Below are 18,350 nucleotides of genomic sequence, written 5' to 3' on the forward strand. Positions count from 1 at the left end.
CTGGCCCTCACCTGTGTTTCACTGGATGTGTATGGTTTGAGGGAGGAGTAAAGGGCACGTCTGATTGCTAGCCTTCCGGAACTGACCCAGCTGTGAGCAAAGACAGAATTCAGTTGATTATTGGGGTCGACTCCATCCCTATGTATCCGTTCTTGTTCCTCAGAATCCAGATAACCTATTTCACCCTGGGAGGGAGACTGAGGAAGGAAAGGCAAGACAGTTCCACTGGCCCTCTTCCAGAAAGGCCTTTTCATAGAAAAAGAACTGAGCTTTTGCCTGGGCCAGGAGGTAGATAAGTGACTGCCCAGGAGGTAGGGAGGAGATAACTGGGGTGGCAGGAGGAGGGGGGAGGACCCTAATCATAGGTGGGGAGACAGCAACAACAACAAAGATAAATAGAAAAGAGGTGGAAAACATCAGGTTAAGGATAAGCAGGGGGAGGAAAGGGGATGGAGGGATTGTAGAGAAGTAGGGACTGAGATAAGAAACAAGGGGAGAGAACAGAGGACTGGCGGAGGACACAGGGAGACAGAGCTGAGACCAAGGGATGCAGGGTAGGGGAGAGAGAGAGAGAGAGAGAGAGAGAGAGAGAGAGAGAGAGAGAGAGAGAGAGAGAGACCCTGAAAACACAGTCGAGGTTTGTGAAGAGGGAGAAACAGAAAGAGGAAGCTCAGGACAGGGGATGGGTTGCAGAGGGCTGGGGTGGGGGTGGGAGGTGGGGAGGGTGACGGAGGAGCGACTCCGCTTTATGACCGGGTCCCCCTGCACCCTCCCCTCCCCACTCCAGGCAGCCGGGCTGAGGGGTGGCGGGGCGGGGCAGCCGCGGTTCCGGGCGGGTGGGCGGTATGGGCGGGGAGGGGGCGGGGCCGTAGCCCTGGCTCTCTCGAGTACCTCCTGCAAGCAGCCAGAGGGAGTGGAGCCTCGGCTGGCTCCTGGCGAGTGCAGAAGCAGGACCAGAAGGACTGAGCTAAAGAAGCTGGGTGGGAGCGGGAGGGAGGTGCCACCAGGCACCCAAGGGTGGTCTTGTCCACCTACCCAGCCATGGAAGGGCCGTGCCGCTTGCTGCTGCTGCTGCTTCTCTTGGGGGTGAGTTCAAATGGGAGATGTCCTCTCTTCGCACGCACTGGGGCTGGAAGGGCGAGCAGAGCCCGCGGAGACTAGAGCAGGCGGACGCTTGGAGAGGGAACTTGAATCCCAGGGCCACTGTGAGCTGGAATGGAGTGGGAAAGACTCTGACCGACACCTGGGTCTTTCCGAGGATCCTTGGAAGAACCTTGGTCGCAGAAGGGACTGGGATGCCCGTCTCTGAGAGAAGCGCGTGTGCAGGGGGAGGTGGCAACTCAGATGCCTGGGTCCCCCGGAAGCGGAGGGAGGTGTTGAGGTGCAGCTAGTCAAGAAGCGGACTCCGGCGCTTTGGTCCCCGGAGTGGGATCATGAAGGGAGGGAGATAGGAGAACTGCTCTGACTCCTTGGTCCCTGGAAGGAGTAGGTGGGCTAGGCTAGAGGGTATTCCGACGCCTGGATCCCCGAGAGGAGCTTCAGTTGGACCAACGAGGCAAAGGGAGCGGTGGGGAAGGGGATGGGGTGGGTGGGGTAACTGAGCATCCGGACAGACGGAGTGGGGGAGCAGGCTCTAGCGATAAGCTCCGGTAGAGGCAGTGGGGAATGGGGAACGGGAATCGGGACTTGGGGGCTGGGGGCAGGCAGAAGGTATCGAGGGTGGGACGTCGGACAATAGGGACAGGGCAGGACAATGAGGGGAGGGGAGGGGGATGCGCTAGTGAACGCAGCCGGATGGCAGCAGAGAAGGGGCGTTGGAGGCGCAGATAAGCAAGAAGAGGGTTCGTGAAAAGAGTGATGGATCAGGGGCAGGCAAGGAGGGAGAAAAGTGGAGAAGGGGCTGAAGGAGCGATGAAATGGGTCGGATCAGAGGACTGAAGAAGAGGCCAGAGACTAAGACTAAAAGCATGGGAGCAATTCAGGACTCTTTTCCTTTATGACTTACCTAACCCAGAGATTGCAGATGGAGAGGGGCTTGGGGTAGGGTAGCGGCCAATCGCCCGGGTTCTCCATTCTCTTTAGGGCCTCGCCGGTCACCCTTCTCTTAATCCTCCCAACTCCCTTCTCCCACTCCCATCCGGCGTGAGCTTCCTCTAGCACTCCACCCATCACCCCTTTGCCAGCCAGAGGTAGTGGGTAGCCTCCACGAGCTGGCTTTAAGCAGAAAGGGAGGCAAAGAAAGGGGATTCCTTGGCCCGTTGTCTGCGTCCCCAGTAAAGGACAGAGAGATAGGCTGGATTGGCCCACACACCAAATAAGGTGGGTTCCCCGGGGGGATACCAGCTAAGTCTGGCTCCCGGGGTTTAATGAATCAAGTGCAGAACCCAGGAGGCCAGTGGCCAAGAGAGGGCGCTCTGCGGAGGGGGAAAATGGGGCAACCACAGCCGCGGCAGTCCATTCTAATCCCATCTCATCCCATCCATTCCCTAAAAAATTAGTCCTGCTGTGCCCCGCGCATCCAGTCTACAAATCCTACAACCTGTCCCGCACACTTCTGTCCGATCCTCCCTGTACTACCTCCACCTTCCGCTAACCGGGTCCGCTGCCTGGTGCGGGAAAGATTTAGCGGTCTCAGGAGACTACTCTGCTTCCAATCTTAGGAGTTGGGATGGGGGAGCGGGGAGAATACTTGGCATTCGACCGGGCGAAGCCGCAGTCCCCAGGGGATAGAAAAGAGAAGCCGGGATAGAGGTAGAAGAGAGGGAAGACCGACTGGGCTGACGCCTGGGTTGCTGTGTCCGAGGCGTTCTCTCCAAGAATAGAGAAATCGGACCCAGGGACTTCTGGCTTCTGAGAGGCTAGTGAGGGACTGGCGGTGGGGTGGGGTGTCAGGATCTCCTGGATCCCTCTCCTGCTGAGTCATGGGGAGAGCTGTCTCAGGTGAAGGACAGAGTGTCCCCCACAGAGGGGCCACAGTCAGCAGTTATTGGGAGAGCTCTATGGAGCGGGACAGTTAGATTAGCTTCTATTCCTAGGTGTCAACCCTAAACACACTCTGAGAGCTCTAAATCAGGCGCAGGGGTGGAGAGGAAGGCAAGTGAGGATTTCTTCTCAGCATCTACAAGAAAGCACCTTCAAACCGCCTGGTCTCCGAAATTACACTCCCGGGGTTACCTTCTTGCAAAGTTGACCCTATGGGGTGGGTGTGGCCAAATAGCGGAAGGCTTTGAATGCCCGAGGTGGTGGCTAAGACCACACTTTCCCTGGGGCCTCCCAAAGCACTTTGTTTTGTACTGCTCAGATGGCATTGATCTTGAGGCTGAAGTGCCTGGAAAGGGGAGGGGGAGAAGAGTGTGTCGTTTGAGGGGGGTGGTAAGTGTCATCGGGGAGACTGAGGAATGACACCCTGGGGAATAACCAGCCCTGGCCCAGGTGTGGGGCTGAGGTAGGATCAGGGCTGAACTACCATCAGGCACTCCCAATGACTGCTTTTTCTTTGGCTATCTAGCTGTCGGCTTTAACCAGAAATGAAGTTCTTAAGCTTTTTTTGGTGTGTTAAGGATGCTTTTCGCAGTCTGGTGAAGCCTATGGACCACTTCTCCAATCATGTTCTTAAGAAACTGAAGGAAATGCTAAGTTTCAGTTGGAGGTTGCTGATATAAAAATGTATTTTTTTCTCATCCAAGTTCATGGCTTTCCCTGAAATCTATCCCTAGGGGGTCTATGGACCTCAGGTTAAGAACCTCTAGTCAGGAAGATTAATAATTTACCTTGTGGACAGCGGTTGAGAAAAATTGGGCCTACATCTTTCTCCTCTCTTGGGGGTTTATCTGGGCCTCTCTGGGTGACAAGTCTGGGGGAACTGGGTGGGCAAAGAAGAGTCCAGGAGGAGAATTTTGTGCTAGAAAAGACAAGTTATTCCCTAAATTCTTGAGACTAGAGGGGGAATATGAACCTGAGGCTAGAAGAAAAAGGCCATGCCAGAGAGGTAGCTCTGAGGGGAAGGTACGGATTAGTGTCAGGCATAGATAAGGACCGAGTGCTAGTGTAGGCCGGTGAGCATCAACGATGCTCTTCAGTGCCAGAGCCAGCAGCTGGGGAGGAGAAGGTTAGTGTTAGGGGCTCAGGAATCTCCATCCCCCTAACTCTGCTGGGGATGCTGCCTGGCAGCGCTCTCATGCTGTCGTGGTTTCTTCCTGAGTCCTGGCAAGAAAGTGCTGAAACCAGAGCATCCCGGGCCAGGCGGGCGGGGGAGGGAGCTGGGGTAATGGAGGCACTTTGTCATTCAGATGTCTGTAATCGGAGCTGCCTAGGAAGCTAATGCAGCCTCTAATAGGGATGGAGCTAAAGGCAGAAAATGAGCAGGACAGTCGGAGGGGAGGAAGGGAGCTGGCAGGGGGCCCAGCAGGGGGGAATAGGTGGCTTTGGCAAGATTTGGGGGTTACCCCACCCCTGCCCCTTAAGGTGGCAGAAAAAAGACCTGGGACCCTATCCTTCCCCACCATCTCCCTTCCAACCATTGGACTCTTCCATCTTTCTGAGCTAAGGTGTGACTGACACTTGGTTCCCTTCTCCATCAATATCCCAGTCAAATAAGCACCTCATCCTTGGCTCCCCACTTTGAGCGCTGGATCCTTAGTCCCAAATCTTGATCATCCCTTCATACCCCTATACCCAGGCATTTGGAAGTGAATTCCACAGATTCATGAAGGTCTCAAATCTTCACCACATTTCAAAAGTCACAGGCTCTTAGAAGTTAGAGCAGGAAGGGATCAACCAGTCCAATCTCCTCATTTTACAGAAGAGGAAACAGGCTTGGAGAGACTCAGGGTCACAGAAGTAGTAAGCTGCCAAACCGAAAATTTGTTAAAATTTTATTAAAATTGTTTAAAAAAAGAATCTGAACACAGGTCCTTTGACTTCAAATTCAATACTCCTTCCACTGCAGCGTACTGTCCCCAGATCCAAGACTCTAGCGACCCCCCTTTATTCCCTCTCTTGAAGACCTGCTCTTTTTGTTCCACAATCCTCCCCCTGAAGCCTGCTGAGGCATTAGACCAGGGATCTCAGAGTCCCCAAATCCCTTTTAAGGGGTCCATGAGGCCAAAACTAATTTCATAATATGTTTCCATTTCTAGCACAGTAAATACAGATAGATATGACCCATAGAAGCTAAAGTTCTTCGGAGGCTCCTGAATAATTTTTAAGTGTCAATAGTCCTGAGATCAAAAAGTTTGTGAATTACTGCATTAAACCACTGAAGGGGTTCTGTAGAGCAGCTAGGTGACACAGTGGATAGAACACTGGACTTGGAGTCAGGAAGACCTGAGTTCAAATGTGGCCTCTGACACTTACTAGCTGTGGGACCCTGGACAGGTCACATAACTGCTGTCTGCTTCAGTTTCCTCATCTGTAAGGTGATGTTAACACTAGTACCTACCTTACTTACAGGATAAACAGAGATGACACACGTAAAGCGCTTTGCAAATCTTAAATCGCTATACGCCTACTAACTGTTGTTATTGTCAGTCAGATCCCATGCCCCCAACGCTGTCCCGGGCAGATGGCAATCTTCCCATACTGAGGCTGCTTATTCTCCTGTCCCATTCTGCAGACCCGGGCCCACCTCTCCTTCATGAAAGTCCTTCTTGATATCTCACCACAATCCTTCCCATTGCAGCCTCGGCCCATTCTGTCCTTGGTAGGGTTGGCCAGTCTTTTCCACTTTAATTCATTCTTTACATCTTTGCTTCGTAAAGCAAAGTTCTGGCTCAGAGGATTTCAAGTTGGAAAGGACCTTAGATATCACCCAGTCACCTTCTTTTTACAGATGAAGAAACCGAGCCCCAGAAAGTGGAAATGATTTACCCTAGGTCACAGTGATTACACGTGCACAGCGCAGCTGAGATACAAATGCAGATTGCTTTGACTCCATCTCCAAAGCTCTTTCTACTACCCCGGGATCTCATCACAGCAAGGAAAGAATATTGTCTTGTTTGGGGGAAAGTTGTTAGAAGCCACCTGCAGCTGTGGAGCTGGGGCAGGAAGCCTCCTGGGTGGCAGATGTCTTCCTCCCAGGACTAGGATATATCATTGCCTCCTGGTGAAGGTGCAGTGTTGGGAAGAAGGGACATCTATCTATCCCCTTCTTGGGCTACACAGGTCCTTTATAGACCATCTAAAGAGCAGCTGCCATCCATGAGGTTCCAATTTGTTAATTCCTCTCACTTTTCCAGTCCTTTCCAAAGGGTCCAAATTTTTTGTCTATTTTGAGACATTGGGGTAAAGTTCAAACCAATTGATGCAGAAGCAGTGGCATGGACAAAATGACCTTGTGACTTCTCTTTTGCTCCCATAACACCAGGACCTGAATGGGGCTAGGAGGTCTATAGCCAGTGAGGTAGATTTTGGAGTTTCCATAGGCCCTATGTTGCTTTTAATTTTCTAATTTTTCTAAGAGACAGAAAATAAAACAAGACTTTGACAGCCCTCCCACTCCCACCCCCAAGAGAATCTAGTGCTAAATTGTTCCTAACCCTGGCCAAAGATGCTTTGGCGGCAGGAATCTGACTCCCCTTTTCCCGGGTTACTGAGCTGTTCCAAGTGTCTCTGTGTGTGCATGTGTGTGGTGAGGCGGGGGAGTCCTCTGTTCTTTGGAAATCAAAATCTTGTGAGGCAGGGTAGCCTGGTGGCTACAAGGCTATTTTACTGTCATCCATAACAAGTACACTCTTTATGCATGCCAGACTCTTTCCCTTTGGTTGACTTTTATTTAGGCATTGTCTATGTATTTTGACAGATGGAGGAAACTGAGACCCAGAAAGGGATTTGAAATGACGTTGATGACAGAGATAAAATTGGAACCCAGATCTGTATTCCACATGTGTTCACCCCTGTTTACATGTTCCTGTTTTCTCTTTGTGGCAGGGAGAGGGGAGGACTGTTGGAGCAGGGAAGCTGGTCTTCCGAGGCTCCAACTCCACTCCCTAATACTTCCAGGAGACCAGGGATTGAGGGGAGGGTGGTTAGGAGTAGGGGAAAGTTCTCCCGATTCAAAGGAGATCTAACCTAGGAGTGAACTTAGCAGCTGGTTAATTACAAGTGTTCTGACCTCACTCTCTCACACTTGAGGGGATCAGTGGAGGGAGGCACTCAGTGTCCCTCTCTTCCCCAGGCTTTGATGTTCCTAATGCCTCCCAAGTGAGCTCATCCCCAGGCCAGGTGTTTCTAATCAAGTGAATTAGAAAGGGGCATTTGATCCATCGGAAGATTCACTCTTTTCCCCACCTCCCCAGACTTCCTGAGGATCTTCCCCAGCCTGACCCTTTTTCCTTTCCCCACACAGGTGTCCATGGGGGAAGTGAAGGAGGATTGTGCCACCAACCTGTACACGGAGAGTGGTGAATGCTGTCGAGCATGCAACCTGGGCGAGGGTGTGGCCCAGCCCTGTGGGGTCAACCAGACTGTCTGTGAGCCTTGCCTAGACAGTGAGTACCTGGAGAAGAGGCGATCGGGTGCACTGGGGTGGGGCTGGTGCTTCAGGAGGTGGAGGCTTGAAACAGAAGCAGAAGAAATCAGAATTGCTGAGAGAATACTCAGCAGGGACCTCTGAACCCTGGTTGGTTGGGAACATAGCGCCATAGAACGTTACTGCTGGAAGGAACTGTACAGATCAGCCAGTCCAACATCCTTATTTTATTAGGTTTTACAAAAGTATTGTTTTATCTATTTTTGGAGTCACTATTTAGAGTTGTAAATATAATTAATCAAAACCACTTTTTAAACCAACACACAACTACCTTTGTTCACGAGCCGTGAGCAATGTCATCCCCTTCATTTTATCTTTTTTTTATAATAAAATACTTTATAGATGCTTTTTCATAACATTGTGATTTCTCAAACTTCCCTGCCCACCCCAGAAAGCTCTCTTGAAGTTGAGCAAAACAAGCCAGCTAGTTGGTTGGTTTTCCGGAGTGGTTCACCATTTCCTTCTCCAGATCATTTTACAGATAAAGAAACTGAGGCAAACAGGGTTAAGTGACTTACCCTTACAGTTAGTGAGTGTCCAAGGTCAGGCTCAAACTCCTAATTTATTGTCAAACATTCTATTCACTGTACCACATAGCTCCCCTCTTTGCAGAGAAGAAGCTTTTCAATGCCAGTCCTCTGAAGTTGGTATCGGTCATTGAACAGATGGGTTCTAATGTCTTTCAATGCTATTTTCCTTTCCATATTGTAGTCACTGTACAAATCGATCTTTTGTTATCACTAGTGCTTAGAACATCATTTGTTCTTCGACTCAAAGAGGACCAATAACATCAGAATATCTTGGGGTGAAGTCTTGACCTGAGCGTGAATTGGATTTAAGTGGGGCGGAGCTGCACAAAGTCATCAGTCTCACTCTTTCTTCCAGAGTCATCTTTTAAAATGCTTGTTAACTGACTGGCCTCAATCTTCATCAGTTCATATAAATTTTCCCAGGTTTCTCTGGATTCTTTATAGTCTAACTTTTTTTTTAAACAACTCAATATTATTCCATTAATTCATATACCACAACTCATCCAGCCATTCTCCAACCATTTTGTTTCCAGTTTTTGACTACCAAAAATATTCCTGGATGTATGGAACATTTTCTCTTGTGTCAAGTCAATAAGCATTTATTATGTGCCAGGCACTGTGCTGAGAGCCCTGGGGATACCAGAGAGGCAAAAAGAAACAGGCCTTGCTCTCAAGGAACGATATATACAGGGTAAACTGGAGATAATCAACAAAGGGAAAGCACTATTAAGAGACATTTGGAAAGACTTCCTGTGGTAGGTGGGATTTTAGCTGTGACTTTAAGAAAACTAGGGGAGCCAGGAGGTAGAGATGAGGAGGGAGAGAACAGCAGATATTTTGGGGACAGCCCGGACAGTGTTTGATTTTCTTTCTCTCTCTTATTACAGAGGAGGAAATTGTTTTTGTTGTTCAGTCTTGTCTGACTCTCGGTGACCCCGTTTGGGGTTTTCTTGGCAGAGATACTGGAGGGGTTTGCCATTTCCTTCTCCATCTCGTTTTACAAATGAGGAAACTGAGGCAAGCAGGGTTAAGTGACTTGCCCAGGGTCTCACAGCTTGGAAGTGTCTGATGTTGGATTTGAACTCAGGAAGATGAGTCTTCCTGACTCCAGGCCCAGCGTTCTGTCCACTTCTCCACCTAGCTTACCGATGGAGAAAATGGTGATGTAATCCTTCTCTAGGCTTACTACACATTGCTCCTTTTCGCACATTCCAACCAATCTAGACTATCAGCTGTTCCCTGATGTCATGGAAAAGCAGTGTGGCTTAGTGGGCAAAATACTGGACTTGTAATTAGAAGGATCTCAGTTCAAATCCTGCCTTAGATTCTAACTAGCTGTGTTATCCTGGGCAAATTACTTAACCTCTCTGTGTCTCAGTTTTCTCATCTGTAAAATGAGAGGATTGGACTTGATGGACTCTAAGGTGCCTTCAGGCTCCAAATTTATGATGTTATGATCACACGGTCCTTTCTTGACCATCTCCAGCAAATGAAACTTGTTAAAATCTGTGACATCCAGGAAGCCTCCCTTGATCCTTTCCTTTTATAAAGATATTTTCTCCCCACTCTAATGTCCCTAGGGCACTGTGTCTGGTAAACGCACTTGCCGTCTTCCATTTCTGACAATACCTGTGTGACCTTGCGCAAGTCACTTCACTTCCCTGGGCATGAGTTTCCTCATCCTTAAAACGAAGGGATTGAATTTAACAGCCTCTGAAGTCCCTTTCAAAGCTAGGGGGCGCCATAGTGCACAGAGTGCTGGCCCTGGAGTCGCGAAGACTCATCTGCCTGAGTTCAAATCTGGCCTCAGACACTAACTACCTATGTGACTCCGGGCAAGTCACTTAACCCTGTTTGCCTCAGTTTCCTCATTTGTAAAATAAGCCAGAGAAGGAAATGGCAAATCACTCCAATATCTTTGCCAAGAAAACCCCCAAATAGGGCACAAAGTGTGAGACATGACTAAACAACACAAGATGAGCTCTGAGGTTCTTTGCAAGCTTTAAATATTTTATCTTTGAGGTGCCATGGCTTAGCAGATGGGGTACAGGACTTGGAGTCCAGAATCAACCAGGAATTATTAAAATTAATTAATATTAATAAATGAATAGTAATACCACACATATTAATGCGACAAGCATTAATCGCGTCTACTATGTGTCAAGCACTGTGCCTAGAGCTGATATTAACAGGACTTAGGAGTGTGTTAGTCTCTGCCCTTATGGAGCTTACATTCTACTAGGGGAATAGAACGTGTTCACCAATAATGAATCTAAGTTAGATACAAAATCAATACAAGGTGATAGGGAGGACCCTGATAACCAGAGAGCTGGGAAAGGCCAGCTGTAGGGAGTGGCATTGGGGCTGAACTTGGAAAGGATACAAGGGTTCTGAGAGGTGGAGGTGAGAAAAGAAAAACCTCTTATTGATCCCATCCAGCAGAAAGAGTTCAAGTGGGTCTTCTCAGAGTGGGAGTAGTGATAATAATGAATAGATAACTGATATCCATAGAGTGCCTCAATGTTTACAAAATGCAGGTGTCCCAAAAGTCTTAGTGCTTAGTAGACTTTCCAGACCCCCTAAACTGGCTCAATTGCACCTCACAACCACCCTGGGGTTAGTGCTACAAGTAGCGTCATTATCTCCACTTTACAGAGAAGGAAACTAAGGCTGAGAAAGGTTAAACGACTTGCCTGGGCTGGTACGGCTGTTATGTATTGGAGGGGAGATTTGAACTTGGGTCTTCCCGAGTCCAAGTCCAGTACTCCTTCCTCTATGCCCATGAGAAACCTCCTGTATTGGTGAGAATGGAGGACCATCTAACAGAATAAAATCTCCTCGAAGGCTGTTGTTTCATCTTTCCCTCTGATTCCCTCATACTTAGTTCAGGGCCTGGCACATAGCAAATACTTAATAAATGCTAGTTGAATTGAATTAAATTGGATCTTGAAAGGGAGTATAGTAGGGTTTAAAAAAAACACACACCCCCTCACAAAAAAACCAAAACGAAACGAAACAGCCCTGTTTTGGAGGTAAGCAAAGGAATCTGAGAGAAATGCCCCCTGTTGTGTCTGGGTCAAGCAGGGGGAGGAGGGGCTGGTGAAGACCTAGGCTAAAAATATCGGCTAAGCAGCAAAATCAATGGCTGTTCTTTCACTTTGGTGAGTGGGGCTGGGGGATGAGAGATCGAATCCCCGCCAAGCTGGGGAGTCTGACCTTGGGGGATCCCACTGAGGGCACGGCCATTCACTCCTGCCAGCCGATGTTCTTCCCAGTACAGATGTAGGAAGGTGTGGAGGGGAGGGGGAGGGGGAAGAGGGCTGTGTCCTGAAAGAGAGAAATGCTTTCTGGGAAAAAGCAGAGAGCATAGCAGGACGTTTGTCTGGTCCAGGTAGGGAACTAATGCCCTCTCTTGCTGTGCCCAGCATGATCCCAAGCACACCTGTCTAGTGGGCACAGATCCTATCCTAGGTCTTCATCCTTGGGTCTCTGTGTTCTGTTAGCATGATAGTGATAATTACATTCCTATAATTCATGAACTCCGTGGAATGCAGAGAGCCAGTATTATGATTATGATTATGTTGGATACTAGGCTTAGAGAAATTGTGACTTGTGGCAGTAATAGAAATAAACTAATGAGAAGAGTGCTTACTATGTGCCAGGCACTTTGCAGACATCTCATTTGATCCTCACAGCAACCCTAGGGGTGGGTGCTATTATGATCCTCATTTTACAGTTGAAGAAACTGAGACAAACTGAAGTTAAGTGACTTGCCTAAGGTCACACAACTAGTAAGTATCTGAGGTTGGATTTCAACTCAGATCTCCCTGACTCCAGGAAGTTCTCTATCCACTGTGCCACCTAGTTACAATAAATGGCAAGGTCTATACTTTTGGGTTGAGAACTGGAAAAGACCTTAGAGGTCGTCTTGTCCAACTGTTTCATTTTACAGATGAAGAACCAAGCCCAGCGAGGGAAGGTGATTTCCCGTAAGTCATTGGCAGGCAGGTCCTCAGACTTAGCTCCACTCCTCTTTGCTTTCTAACAGAGATTGGGCTTTAACTTATTCCTGTGACTCCCAATTCAAAAAAGTCTGCTCAAGACCAACAACCTAGCACCTCTCCTGGTCCACTGGAAATCATTTCCTTTCCATATGACTCTCAGATAGTGTTCCTCCCCTCCCCCACCTTAACTTCCCAGAGCACAGACCTTCCTTTCCATACCTCAGGTTTGTCCCGGGGAGGTGGGCAGACCTTTAATCTGCCCTTGGGGAAGGTGGGGGTGCTCTCGGCCTGAGACCCCTTTTAAAGCAGCGTTTCAATTGGCCCCAGTCCCAAAACTTGTCAGAATTCTAAAGGAAAAGGAAATACATCTCTCCCCTTTTCCCTCCTCCACCCAAAGGACTGGTCTTCCTCATGAAGGGGATTGGGGGCCTTATGGGTGTGGGCCCAGATATGTCAACTTTGGGGTGGGTTGGAGTTCAGTGTCAAGGACAGGGAAGGAGGGGTCATCGTGTTAGAGATACAGTTGCCTCAGGAATCACTTGGTATTAGAATAACCTTCCTCTTCCTCCTTCTCTCTCTCTCTCTCTCTCTCTCTCTCTCTCTCTCTTCCTATTCCTCTGTCTCTCTCTGTCTCTGTGTCCCTGTCTCTGTCTGTTTCTTTCTCTGTCTGTCTGTCTCTCTCTGTCTATCTGTCTCTGTCTCTCTCTGTCTCTCTCTGTCTCTCTCTCTCTGTCTCTCTCTGTCTCTCTCTGTCTCTCTCTCTCTCTCTCTCTCTCTCTCTCTCTCTCTCTCTCTCTCTCTCTCTCTCTCTCTCTCTCCTTCTTTCCCCTCTCCCCCAGCTCACAGATCTTAGGGAACTCCTTCTTCAGTCGGTTCCCTCCTCCACAACCCCCCCCCCTGCCTCAGCAATGTGATGTGTTCTCCATCCTCTGAGACCCTATCATCTTGAAAGTCTGGGGGGTGGGGTAGTTCAGGTATACCCACAGAGAGCAAGCCAGTCTCCTAGCTCAACTTCTCCCTCTCCCCCCACCTTTGAAATATGCCCACTCAGCCTCTTCTTCCAGACCAGAACTAATGGGGGCCTGTTATTTATTCATGAGGCATCTCATGGGGCTTGGGGGGTGGGGGGTAGGTGGGAAGGATATGCTTTAAGCTGGTTAGAGAAGGCAAGAGATCCTTGGAGGAAGGGGGAAGCATCTGTGACGGGTCTTAGAAACAGCACAGTGGATAGAGTACTGGCCTTGGGGTTAGGAAGACCTGAATTCAAATTCTGCTTCAGACATTTAGTAGCTGTGTGACCCAGTCAAGTCAACCTTCCATAGCTGCAGTTTCTTTGTCTACTGACTCTAAGGATCTCTAAGGTTCCTTCCGGCTCTAAATATATGATCTTGTGATCTTGGGAGAAAAGGAAGGCTTGGGAACATGATAAGGGTTAGTTACCACTCTCCATAGGAATTCCTAGGCCTGGAGCGGGCAATAGTTTCTGAAGTCTCCATGCCCAAAATGGACATCCCTATCATTGAGTCTATTTGAACCTGCCTTTGATATGTCAAGTTCACCCAAAAGTTCACCCGGTGCCAGTACTTCCCTTGTTTGCTCCTCACAGAAGGTAGGCAGAGAGGACTTCTTCCTTCATCATAGCCTTTCTGCCTCTTGCCATCGAGTCCAGAGTAAATAGGAAGAGAAGGCACCTAGGGAGAGAGTTGGAGTGCGGACGTGGCTGCCTTCCATTCATGCCAAGAATTCACCTCAGGCCCTGAGCCCCATCACTGACCTGGCTTAATGAGCTATTTTATTCAGAAGAAGAGACCCCAGCAGAGTTTCCCTTGATCCTAAAATATTTCCCACCCAGAAATCAGTTTTGTTCCTACCTTCCTCAGTAGCTTAACCAAAAAACCACTACATATTTTACACCCCCTAAAACATGTTCCCAGGAGATTGCCTGCCAATTTTCACCCCACCTCCCCAGAGGCAGAAGAGAGCACCCTTCCCCCTGCACCAAACACACTTACAACAGCCACCATCCCCATGTCTCTATATCTTTGCGGTCCCACCTAGCTCTCTTCTTCTTAAAGACCTCATGGCCTGCTTTAGCTATTGCTCGAATGGACTTTCCGCTGCCTAACAAATTTTGTCCCCGCTTGCAAGTTAATCTCAATTCTTGTTTGACCTTTTCAAGGAACATAAATTTAGACCTACAAGGAATCTTAGAAATCATCTGATTCATCCCCTTAATTTTGCAGTTGTGGAAACTGAGACCCAGAGAGAGGAAGTGACTTATCCAACATCGTATCAGTAGGAAGTAGCAGAGGCAGGATTTTAAGCTGCTTTGATTCTTAAATGAAACTGGTGCCCCTTTCACCATATACACTCCCTCTCTCTCTGAAAGGACACCAATGGATTGTATTTTGTAACATATCTTTCTTCTTTTAATTTCTTTTTTATTTTTGGTTTACAATACTCAGTTCCACAAGTTTTTGAGTTCCATATTTTCTTCCCCTCCCTCTCCTCCCTGCTCCCTCCTCCAAGACGGCATGTAATCCAATATAGGTTCTACATATACCTTCACATTAAACTTATTTACACAATGGTCAAGTTGTAAAGAAGAATTATGACCAATGGAATGAACCATGAGAAAGAAGAAACAAAACCAAAAAAGAAGAAAAAAAAAAGCGAGAGCAGATAGTTTGCCTCAACTGGCATTCAGACTCCATAGTTCTTTCTCTGGATGTAGTTAGCTTTTTCCATCATGTGTCTTTTGGATCTGTCTTTGAACTTTGGATTGCTGAAAAGAGTCAAGTCTATCAAAGTCAGTCAGCACAGATATCGTGTGTCTGTAATTGTGTATAATGTTCTGCTGGTTCTGCTCCCCTCACTCAGCATCAGATCATATAGGTCTTTCCAGGTTATTATGAAGTCCGGTAAGCCCTCTTTCTTGAGGGACTTAAAGGTCTTTTAATTTTTCCTATTCAGTCAATCTTTCTTTCTCTCCTTCTCCTTCTGCCTTTCTATTATATTCTTCCCTTTTCCCCTGTCTCTGCCTTTCCTGCCCCTCCCTTTCCATCTTATGACCTTTAGACTATTTTTTCATCTCTTCATCTCTTTGCATAGCCCTGAATTCCAAGTCCCAGCTTAGCCTCTACTGTCCTCCAGTGGGAGAGGGGTTTCAGCCTTTTCATCTCAGAATTCTCCCCCATTCCTGGCATTTAGGCATTGGCGACCCCTCACTTAGAGTTCTTACCCCTGCAGGGTTGTGATTTGTCAGCTGACAGAGGATGGCATGGTACTGATATTGGCTGTGTTACTCTGGACAGATAACTCCTTTGATCTCTGTTTCTAATCTGCTAAATGGGGAAAAAGGTTTATGTTATAGGATTCCTTCCAAATGTCAAATTATTGTGATTATTATTTTGTTGTGTAACCTTGGCCTTTCTCTTACCCCTTCTTTATCTACATGTTCAGTAACATGGTCCCACAAAAGCATGCAGGGTAAGAACTTGATGAAGCTGTTCTGTCCCTTCATTCATTCATTTGTTTATTTATTGGCAAACAGGTTAAGTGACTTGCCCACAGTTATACACCTAGTAGGTGTTTGAGGCCAGATTTGAATTCAGGTCCTCCTGACTTCAGGGCAGGTGCTCTATCCATTGCACCACCTAGCTGCCCCTCCTCCCTTAATTTTTGAAGTCCATATTCAAGAGGAACCAAAAAACTTTAAATAATTTGATTCTATCCTGTATGAATCTTTTTACTCTGTGCCCCAGTTTCCTTACTTCATAATCCCCTTGCCCTGCCCCCCCCCTCCTGACCCAGCATCCCCTTTCCCAATCTAACCCCACAGGGTTAGGTGGAGTTAGATGGTGATGAGTAGAATAACTTTCAGAGCTGAGAGCATCAGAAGTTTGGGTTAGGGGCATGGTTGGAACAACCCTACCTGTGATCTAACTAACCCTAGTCTCTCCTCCTATAGACCAAGCCCCCTCTTTGTTGCTTAGGATCTCTTTTGATGCTAAACCAAATGCTTTTGCCCTTTAAGCCTTATGCTTCTCCCCATACCTCACCCCCTCCTGCTTCCCCAAGTTTCTGAAAAAGGGAAGAAAAGGGAGTGGAAGGCAGAGAGAAGGATCAATAGATTGAAGGATCTATAGCCCAGGTGGTTCCCATGGCATCCAGACTAGGCCTTAGAGAAAGCAGAATGGGAACCCCAAAGAGATTAATTTATAATCTTACCTAAAGCAGAAGCACCAGTCTAGGCAAGAAGATTCTAGGGCCTGAAGTGCAACAATCATTTCTATGCCCTAACTAGGCACTTTGCCCCTGCACCCATGTGGTTAAGGGCTTTTCACCTGAGAGTGAGGATTTCAGCCCTTTTGGATCCAGGGGAAGTAAGTTCATAAGTCCTGCCTTGCTGTGGGAATAGCTCAGTGGCTGGAGATGGAAGAAAGTGAAAAGATGAGGAAAGGGAAAGTTCAGTGTCTAACATTGAGAGGAAGGTGTCACTGTTTGGGGCCTGGGGAGGTCTCAATGTCTTAAAATTGTGGGGGCTCGATGTTTAGGGATTATGAGGTAGGAAGACTTTGGGGGTTATGGAGGGTCAGTTGTTTGGGGAAGGGGGAGATAGCTCAGTGGTTAGGGGTTAGAGGGAAGACCCCATTTTCTAGGGATTGATTGGGAGGGCCAGTTGGTGTCTGGGAATTGGGGAGGGGAGAGCCCAGTGTCTGGGGTCTGGGAGGGAGAGCTCAATGATTGGCAATTGGTGTGTGTATGTGTATGTGTGTAGGGAGATCAGGAAGGAAGCAAAATGTTAATGTTAGAGGACTTTTACAGTCCTTAAACTCTGGCCTGACCTCAGATGAGGGCACATTTCCTACATGGGATGGAGGTCGGCTGCCAGTGGAAGAAGCTATCCCATAATCCCAGGATTAAGAGAAGCCTAGGTGTTGATGAGGGCAAGATCTGATGCTGCTCTCTTTCTAACCCGCAGGTGTGACTTTCTCAGACACAATCAGTGCCACGGAAGCCTGCAAGCCATGCACTGAATGTGTGGGCCTGCAGAGCATGTCGGCACCTTGCGTGGAGGCTGACGATGCTGTGTGCCGCTGTGCCTATGGATATTACCAAGATGAAGAGTCAGGGCTCTGCAAGCCTTGTAGTGTGTGCGAGCCAGGTTCTGGCCTCGTCTTCTCCTGCCAAGATAAGCAGAACACCGTCTGCGAGGTGTGTCCTGAGGGTACCTACTCAGATGAGGCCAACCACGTGGACCCCTGCCTGCCTTGCACAGCCTGCGAGGAGACGGAACGAGAGACCCGGGAATGTACCCGATGGTCAGACAGGGAGTGTGAGGGTGAGCAGGGAACGGGGCAGGAGGATAGAGACCAGGATCGATGCTGGCAGGCCTGCGGGTAGAGGCAAAGATGGGCATGAGGCCTGGAGGCAGGCAAAGAAGTGGGCACAGATAGGGCCAAAAAGAGCCCCTCAGAGGGATGAGCAAAAGACAAAAATGGGAAGAATAAGATAAAGTTGGGGAAGGGTGAATGTTGGCTCAGTTTTCTGAAAAAGGAAAGACAATTTACAAGTGAGTTTGATTCAATTTCTCACAAAATTCTAGACCATAGTTAGTTTTGGGGTGGTTTTTGGTTAATGTCTTTTGTTTTAAACTCACTTTTTTTTTTTTTTTTGGTCTTTGTATTTCCATTCCCAGTACAGTGCCTAGCACATAGGGATAGGGACTTCAGCCTATGATTTAATTGTATAGGGAATACTTGGATGAGAAAACTCCCTCCACCAGTGTAGGCTGGCACCTTCTCTGCAATTTGGAGTTTTGGAGAGATGCCTTGGCCACTAAGAGGTTAAGTGACTTGTCCAGAGTTATGAAGTCAGTATGGATCTGAGTGGGGTCTTGAACTCAGGTCTTGCTGACTATAAGCAGTGACACACTGCGCCACCTAGCTGCCTCTAGACGTCATATTCAAAACCTAGGGTTCCAAGCATTTTCTGTTACTTCCAATGCCCTGGATGGTCGTTATAATTTATAGTGTTCAGTTTCGTTTTACTGTTCTTTCCAAACTTCTAAATATCTTTAATAATATATAACTTGAAGTTATTGGGGATGTTGTTTTCCTGATCCTGCTTCATCCATTCTGCATCAGCTCATATAAGTCTTTCTAAGTTTCTCTGAATTCTTCATGTTCATTGTTTCTTCTGATGCAGTAATATTTCACTATATTTCTATAGAATATATTATTAAAGATATGTGGGTTAGTGAACATTTATAAAAAGAAGTGGTAA

The 18,350-nt window shown here is 47.8% G+C and overlaps 1 protein-coding gene across 1 annotated transcript in view; it reads left to right on the top strand.

The window, feature by feature from the left end:
- Positions 1 to 800: 800 nt before the first annotated feature.
- Positions 801 to 18,350, top strand: part of NGFR (nerve growth factor receptor) — a 31,020-nt gene continuing 13,470 nt past the window's right edge. Inside the window, exons 1-3 of the mRNA XM_036753376.1 lie at positions 801 to 1,086; positions 7,346 to 7,487; positions 17,047 to 17,406. Coding sequence (XP_036609271.1) covers positions 1,042 to 1,086; positions 7,346 to 7,487; positions 17,047 to 17,406 — 547 coding nt within the window. The 5' untranslated portion in view covers positions 801 to 1,041. The remainder of the gene's footprint in view (positions 1,087 to 7,345; positions 7,488 to 17,046; positions 17,407 to 18,350) is intronic.

Source organism: Trichosurus vulpecula, chromosome 4 (genome assembly GCF_011100635.1).
Source record: "Trichosurus vulpecula isolate mTriVul1 chromosome 4, mTriVul1.pri, whole genome shotgun sequence".
NCBI classification, from domain to species: domain Eukaryota; kingdom Metazoa; phylum Chordata; class Mammalia; order Diprotodontia; family Phalangeridae; genus Trichosurus; species Trichosurus vulpecula.